This window comes from Elephantulus edwardii, unplaced genomic scaffold, assembly GCF_000299155.1.
Source record: "Elephantulus edwardii isolate Elephantulus edwardi_28Jun2011 unplaced genomic scaffold, EleEdw1.0 scaffold00001, whole genome shotgun sequence".
Classification (NCBI taxonomy): Eukaryota; Metazoa; Chordata; class Mammalia; order Macroscelidea; family Macroscelididae; genus Elephantulus; species Elephantulus edwardii.
Genome location: NW_006399751.1, coordinates 47,965,271 through 47,973,206, shown reverse-complemented (window position 1 = coordinate 47,973,206; position 7,936 = coordinate 47,965,271). Strand labels below are relative to the sequence as shown.

The window sequence follows — 7,936 nt, the reverse complement described above, 5'->3', positions numbered from 1 at the left end:
CAGCAAGTGCATGAGGTCCTCCTCAGTTTCAGCAAGCAGGGTTGTGTCATCTGCATAACGCAGATTGTTAATAGATCTTCCACCAATCCTGATGCCATAATTCTCCTCATAGAGCCCAGCTTCTCGGATAATCTGCTCTGCATACATGTCCAAATGCCATAAGATGCTAAATACCATAAGATGCTGAATATCTTTTTATATACTTATTTGTAAAAGAATTTGTGTGTGTGTATGTGTTAAATACAAATTCTGTATTATATATGTGTTTTGTAAATACTTTCCCATGCTATCCTTGCTTCTAGAACCATCTGCTTTTTCCAAGACATATTTGTTTGTTCTTTTGACAATCTATGGTATATTCAGAATTCCTCATAATTAAAAGATATCTGTTGCAGACCGAGGGTCTCAAAGAATGGAATAATTTTATAATTATTAACAATGAGACAAACAGCCAGGAATGAGATAGAGCAGAGAGCATAAAACAGGGGGCCAGCAGTTCTCCACTGAAGACTCCAAGCCAAGCTTCTCTGTATCCTTACTGAAAATTATTAGGAAGTAAATCACAAAGAGAATTCAATGCAAACGAAGTCAAGCTCTTTCTATTGAAAACCTTCTTCTTGACTCAGGAGGGAGGGGTTCACAAATGCAAGAATTTGGTAAACCCTTAAGGATTACCTTGAAGCCTCAGGGTGAACTCTAGCTCAGGAAGTAACACTCCCTCTGTAGGGTGCCCCTTGCTGTTTCCTGTCTGCAGGGAACAAATAGCTCATTTTCTGGGATCTGCCACAAGAGAAATCCTAACTTCTAAATCTGTAATTCCTTCAATTCCTGAACAAGGGTTTTCATATAATATTTGGTATAAAGTTTGGCTTCCCATATTTCTCCCCTTTTGTTTTTATCATAATTATGTTATCATCTAGACTAGCAGATATCATTTGGTTTTCCTTATTCATAGTCTTACTTTTTACATGTTTATGAGGAAATTGAAAATACTGTTACCTGAGTGAAGCGTACCTTCATCTTCAAAGTGATATCTTTACTTTTTAACAGTCTGAAGAGGTCTTTTGCTGCAGATTTTCCCAATGCAGCACATCCTTTGATTTCTTGACTGCTCCTTCCATGCGCATTAATTTTGGATACAAGAAAAACTAAACCCTTGGCAACTTCAGTCACCGTGCTTTTGATACTGGTCTAGTTGTGAGAATCATTATTTTCTTTATGTTGAAACATAGTCTAAGCTGAAGGCTGTAGTCTTTAATTTTTATCAGTAAGTGGTTCAGATCTTCTTCACTTTCAAAAGCAACATACTGCCACTGAGTCAAGTCTGACTCATAAAAACAGTACAGTAGGTTTCTGGGTCTATACATCTTTGTATAAGGGGACTGATCTTTTTAAAAAAAATTTTTTTATGTTAGTATTTTTTGTGTGTGTACTGTCAAATCAGATCTGATGGTACGGGAGGAGATTGCCCATCCTTCTCTAGCAGAGTATCTGGTGGATTCAAACTGTGCACCTCTGGGATTGCAGTGTAGCTTCTTGCCACTAGGCCACCAGAGCTCCCTGCTCATCTTTTTTTGTAGGACACTGGGTAGACTTGTACTGCTCACCTTTTATTTAGCAGCTCAACATATTACACACTACACCGCCAAGGATCCTGATCTGCACGTGGAAGATTGTTAATGAGTCTTATGATTATGATGCCATTTTTTTTCATAGAGTCCAATTTACACATTATTTGCTTCACAGATTGAATAAATATGGTGAAAGCACATAACCCTGACATACACCTTTCCTGACTTACACCACACAGTATCCTCTTGTTCTTCTTGAAGGGCTGCTTGGCCTGTGTGTAAGTTTTGCAGGAGTACGATTAAACACTGTGTAATTCTCATTCTTCACAATATTGTCTGTAATTTGTTATGATCTACACAATCAAATGTATTTGCATCGTCAGTAAAACATAAGTTAGCATCTTTTTGTTATTCTCTGATTTAAGTCAAGCTTCATCAAACATCAGCAGTGATATCCATCCTTGAAGTCCTCTTCTGATTCCAAATTTAATTTCTGACAGTAACCCATAAATGTACTGTTGCAATGGTTTTTAAATTATCTTAAATTTTAAGATATTAAAATGTAATTATTTTTTTAATTAAGAAGTCTTTAAGATTTTAAAGTTTAAGCCATATTTTGCTTATTTGATATTAATGATATTCTTTGATAATTTTCACATTCTGTTAGATTCCCTTTCTTTGACATGGGCCCAAACACAACATTTCATTGATTTAAATATCTCGGTTGAAAGAATTGTCAGGTTTTTTTCAATTCCTAAAGCTTTATTTTTTCCTAGTGCCTTTAGTGGAGCTTGGACTTCTTTCTTTCTGTACCATCAGTTGTTGATCATGTGCTTTCTCCTGAAATGGTTCAGTGTCCACCAATTCTTTTTAGTACAGTGACCTTATACATTCCTTTCTTCTTGAGATGACTCACTACTTAGCCATAGAGTCACTGAGTATTGCAACTCAACACATGAATTTTTTTCTTCACTTCTTTCAGCTTGAGAAGTACCAAGACTATCCTTTCCATTTGACTTTATAACTCCAGATCTTTGTATATTTCATTATACTTTACTCTCTCTTCTTGACCACCCTTTGAAATCTTCCATTCAGCTATTTTACTTCATTATTTATTCTGTTTTAAGTACACACTGGAAATTTGAATTTGGAATGAGTATGATATGATATTACAAAAGCTTAGAATTACACAGGATCATACTTATTCCATGCTACCTTACCATGTTTTTGTTAGCTGCTATCCAGTTGCCCCTAACCATGCATAGTAGAGCAAATTGGACCATTATAATCCATAGTGTTTTCACTGGCTGATTTTTCAGAAGTAAATTACCAGACATTTCTTCTTAGTCTGTCTTAATCTGGAAGCTCTGTTGAAATCTATTCAGCACCATAGCAACACTCAAGCTTTCACTAACAATTGAGTGGCAACCATGCATAAGGTGCAATGGACTAGAATTAAACACTGAGTTTTATGTTCTGCCTTGAACACAATGGTTCTGTCACAGCCATAAACCAGAAGAGAATAAAGTAGATGAATGGGACTTTGTAAGAATCAAATCCCTCTGCGTATAAAAATTTCTCCAACAGGATAAAAGGGAAACACACATACTGGGGGAAAAATAGTTGGCAATGATATATATGATAAGGGACTTATATCTAAACTTTATAGAATACTCTAGCACCTCAACAAGAAAAAGAAAGAAAAACAATCAAGTTATAAAATGGGCACAGGATATGAATAGACACTTTACCAAAGAAGACATTCAGATGGCAAACAAACACATGAAGAAATGTTCAAAATCTCTAGCTAGTGCAACAGTGAATGAATGGAAATACAAAAATCTCTGTAAATGTTCATTAAAATGAATTTAAAAAAGATTTAAAAATCTCTAGCTATCACAGAGTTGCAAATCTAAGCAACTCAGATATCATGTCACTCCAGTAACAATAGCAAAGTTCAACAGAGCAGCAAACAGCAAATTCTGGCAAGGTTGTGGAAAGATTGGAACTCTTAATCACTATTGGTAGGAATGTAAAATGGTACGCCACTATGGAAGGTGGTCTGGCACTTTCCCAAAGAGTTGGAAATAGAAATACCAGCTAACCCAGCAATTCTACTACTGGGAATATACCCTAAAGAAACCAGAGCCATGACTCAAATAGACATATGCACAATCTTGTTTATTGTTGTATTATTCAAAATAACAAAGAGATGGAAGCAACCCAAGTGCCCATCAAAAAACAAATGGATAGAAAAAACTATGGTACATTCCCACAGGATATTATGGAATATTATGCAGCATTGAAAAACAGTGAACTCATAAAACATTACACAACATGGGGGATTCTGGAGGACATGACGCTGGGTGAAATAGTCACAAAAGGAGAAATACTGCATACACCACTGTTATAAAATAGGACAGATATGGTGGGGGAGGGTTGGAGAGAGAATGGTAGAAGAGTAAATAGATTATGAACACTGCAGTAGAACAGATGAGAGGAAGAACTATTTGAAAGAAATATGTTTGTTGTTGTTATGTGCTATCAAGTAGCCTGTGACTCAACCTATATCTTGCAACCCTGACATATCCTGAGTCAGTCTCACTGACTCCAATACATCTACTCCCATTACTGTAGTTACTATGTCAGTCCATCTCATCTGGGGTCTTCCTTTCCTGCAGTGTCCCTCCACCCTTCCAAGTATGATACCCTTCTCCAAGAACTGGTACCTCTTGGCCACATGCCCAAAGAATGTGAGACAGAGCTTCAAAGTCCTTACCTCCAAGGAAAAAGTAGGCTTCACCCTCTCCAATACAGACCTGTTTATTCTCTTGGTGGTCAATGGTATGTTCAGTACTCTTCTCCAGTACCATAATCAAAGGCATCAATTCTTCTTCTGTTATCCTTAGTCATTGTTCCCCTCTCCAATGCATAGCAAATAATTGCAAAGACTATGACCTAGATCAGGTGCACCTTAGTCCCTAGACTGACAATTAGGCATTTTATGTATGACAGTAGTCTGGAACAAGAGATGCACTGCAGGGTGAGGTCAGGGAGGAGGAGGAGTGAAGAAAATGTGCAAAACAAATATATATATTTAAAAAAGAATTCTGCCACAGCAATACCAGCCCCTCTTTTAGCTTGCCATGTGTTGTTCTTAGATACTATCCAGTTTATTTCTGCTCGTTGCAACCCTCCATGATAGAGAAGATGGCCCTAAAGAGCTTCTCTAGGCTATAATCTTGAAGGGAAAGATTCTGTTCTTCCTCTGTAGCCTCTCAAGAGGTTGTCCAACAAGTAGCCTTTCAGTTAGCAGTTGAGTTGTACTACCAAGTTCCTTATCTTGCATGAAGTGCTCTTAAATATCCTTGATTATTGACTGATTTGAGACTCAGTCCTGGAAAAATGTATAAATATCAAAAGCAAAATAATGAATCATTAATGGAGTATTTTCTAGGCAGTACATAATTGACATTTTAATTCTCTTTATCACAACTTATGCAAAGGCTTTCTTACTTTTCTCTAGTTCTTCAGAGCAGAAATGGACCGAGACTACAATCTGGCCAAAAAATTATGTCAGATGAGTAAGTACAAAATATTTTTCTATTTTCTAGCCTTGGTTTCTAAATAACTTCCATAATATGTCTGGGATTCCATTGTCATTAGTCTAGTAAATAGAGGGTCTCAATGATAGTAAACTATGTTGTTAGGTATATGTACTGATTTAGACTTATTAAAGTACTTTTGAATAGGAAAAAAATTATATAGACCAATTATCACCATTGGAAAAATAAATACAAATCTTTATCTTCATGATCATGAACTATTAACTATGTTTTTTTAAAAAAAAGCATAAAGAAGTGTCAGATAATTCAACAATCAAACCTTACTTAACATGAAATTATTCCACAAATAGAGTTGCCTGCATGTATCATACTCTTGGCATTGGAAATGTAACAGTCAACAATCCCTTATTTGTAGATTTTACATTCTAGTGTTGTTGCTGTTATTGTTATGTGCTTTTGAGCCACCTATGACTCATAATGACCCTATGTACAATGGCCCTAAACCCTACTCTATCCTGTGCCAATCTTACTGTCTCTGACACACCTACCCTCATTACCCCAGTCACGGAATCAATCCACCTCACTGAGAGTCTTCCTCTCTTGTGCTGTCCCTCCACGCTCCCAAGCATGACCTCCCTCTCCAAGGACTGGTCCCTTCTTGCAACATGTCCAAAGTAGGTCAGATGAAGCTTTAGAATCCTTGCCTCCAAGGAGCAGCCTGCTCTCTAGGACAAACCTGTTTGTTCTCCTAGCTGTCCATGGTATATCCTTCTCCAGCACCACAGCTCAAAGGCATCTATTCTGCTTCTATCATCCTTAGTCATTGTCCAGATTTCTGATGCATAGCAAGTAATTCAAAAGACTATGGCCTGGATCAGGCACGCCTTAGTCTCCAGACTGACATTGTTGCTCTTCAGTACTTTAGGAAGGTATCTGACTTTCCCAGTGCAATTCATCTTTTAATTTCCTGGCTGCTGGTACCAAGTATGTTGATTGTAGAGCCAAGCAAACTGAAGCTGTCAACAATCTCAATCTCTTCACCATCTATCATGATGCTCACACTTGACCCAGTGGTGAGAATTTTTGTTTTCTTGATGTTGAGCTTCAACCCATATTGAAGGCTGCAGTCCTTAACCCTCTGCAGCAAGCACTTCAGGTCCTCCTCAGTTTCAGCAAGCAAGGCTGTGTCATCGGCATAGCACAGATTGTTGATGAGTCTTCCTCCAATCCTGATGCAGCATTTCTCCTCATAGAGCCCACTCTCTCAGATAATCTGTTCTGTAAATATTGGTGTTGTTAGGTGACCTCGAGTAGATGACCTCTCACAGAGACAGACCTCTACTTTTCCCTGCATGATGTCTTTTTCCAAAGATTGACCCCTCCTCATAACATAATGTGAAGTTTCACTATCTTTGTCTCTAAGGAGCACGCTGCTTGTTTTTTTCTTTTGGTAGTCCACTAGTTGTTCAGTACTCTGCCAATACCATAATTCAAAGGCATTGATTCTTACTCTGTCTTCCTTATTCAGTGTCCAACATCAAGGTACATAGAAAGTAACTGAAAATACCATGGCTTGAATCAGTCTTGAAGAGGCTTATTCTTTAAATTGATATCATTGTTCTTTAACACTTTGGAGAGATCCCTAACAGCACATTTTTCCAGTGCAACACATCTTTTGAGTTCTTGACTGCTGCTACCATGCTGTTGATTGTGGAGCTAAGTAAAACTTCAGTATTTTGTCCATCTATCTTGATGTAAAACATTATCTGTAAAACATGATAATAATACTCCTTATACAGTTGCAAGAACTCAGTGTGATAATGCAGAAATAGCTCTATCACATTATCTAAAACATTATTTTTGTTGTTGTAATTGTTAGGTGCCATCAAGTCAGCTATGAATCATAGCGACCTTATGAACAACAGATCGGAACCTTGCCCTGTCCTGTGTCACCCTCAAGATCTTATATGCTCCAGCCTATTAGTACTCATAAAGTAGTAGTTATCATGGTTGGAGTCCTTGAGTTATATAAATTATTAACACAGTCACCTGGTAGCCAAAAGGTTGGAGGTTCAAGTCTACATAGAGGTCCCTCAGAGGAAAGGCCTGGTGATTTACTTCCCCAAAAGACAAGCCATTGAAAACTGTTGTTTAAAGAGGTGGAAACAGAACATAAGGGCACAGGGCCAGGAGCATCTCTCAAAGGGCCAGAGGGAGTAAGGATATAGCACAACCTCGCATGGTCCCAGAGCAGAAAGCAGATAAAGCCCATAGCCCCGCTCCAGGGTACCTGTGGATCCCCAGCGGCAGCAAGAGATTTGTTTATTCATTGTTGACTCACAGACTCACAGTTATGGTACCAACAATGGGGTTTATTGGGGATGGAGGTTGGAGAGTGAGGGAGGCAAAGAATATCACAATATCACCCAAAATAAATCTAGGTTTTAGCCCAACAGTTCCAAGGCACAGCTCCTCAGTTAGTCCAGGCTCCGGTTTCAATACAGCAAACAGCTTTTCCTTCCATCTTCAAAGGCTAGAACAACAAAATCTAGCTATGGCCAGCACAAACGCAAGAAGCCTCAGGTCACACCTTGCCACAGTTTCTCCACAGCAGTGCCAGTCTCTCCACCACCATGGTCTCTACCCTCCCCAGGGTCTTGCCACCACAAGCCTTGCTTGCCTCAAGGCTTGCTTCAAGTCTTTCTCACCGCAAATCTTGCTACTCTGTATGGGAAACACCCTTTTACTTATCCTAGTCCCACAGCTGATGCTGATTTGCAAGACCATGTGTCTGTAGTT

At 38.4% G+C, this 7,936-nt stretch overlaps 1 protein-coding gene across 1 annotated transcript in view; it reads left to right on the top strand.

Moving 5' to 3' along the window:
- Positions 1-7,936, top strand: part of ERICH2 (glutamate-rich 2) — a 30,932-nt gene that overhangs the window by 12,799 nt on the left and 10,197 nt on the right. The window contains exon 2 of the mRNA XM_006878854.1: positions 5,098-5,155. Within this exon, the coding sequence (XP_006878916.1) occupies positions 5,098-5,155 (58 nt within the window). The remainder of the gene's footprint in view (positions 1-5,097; positions 5,156-7,936) is intronic.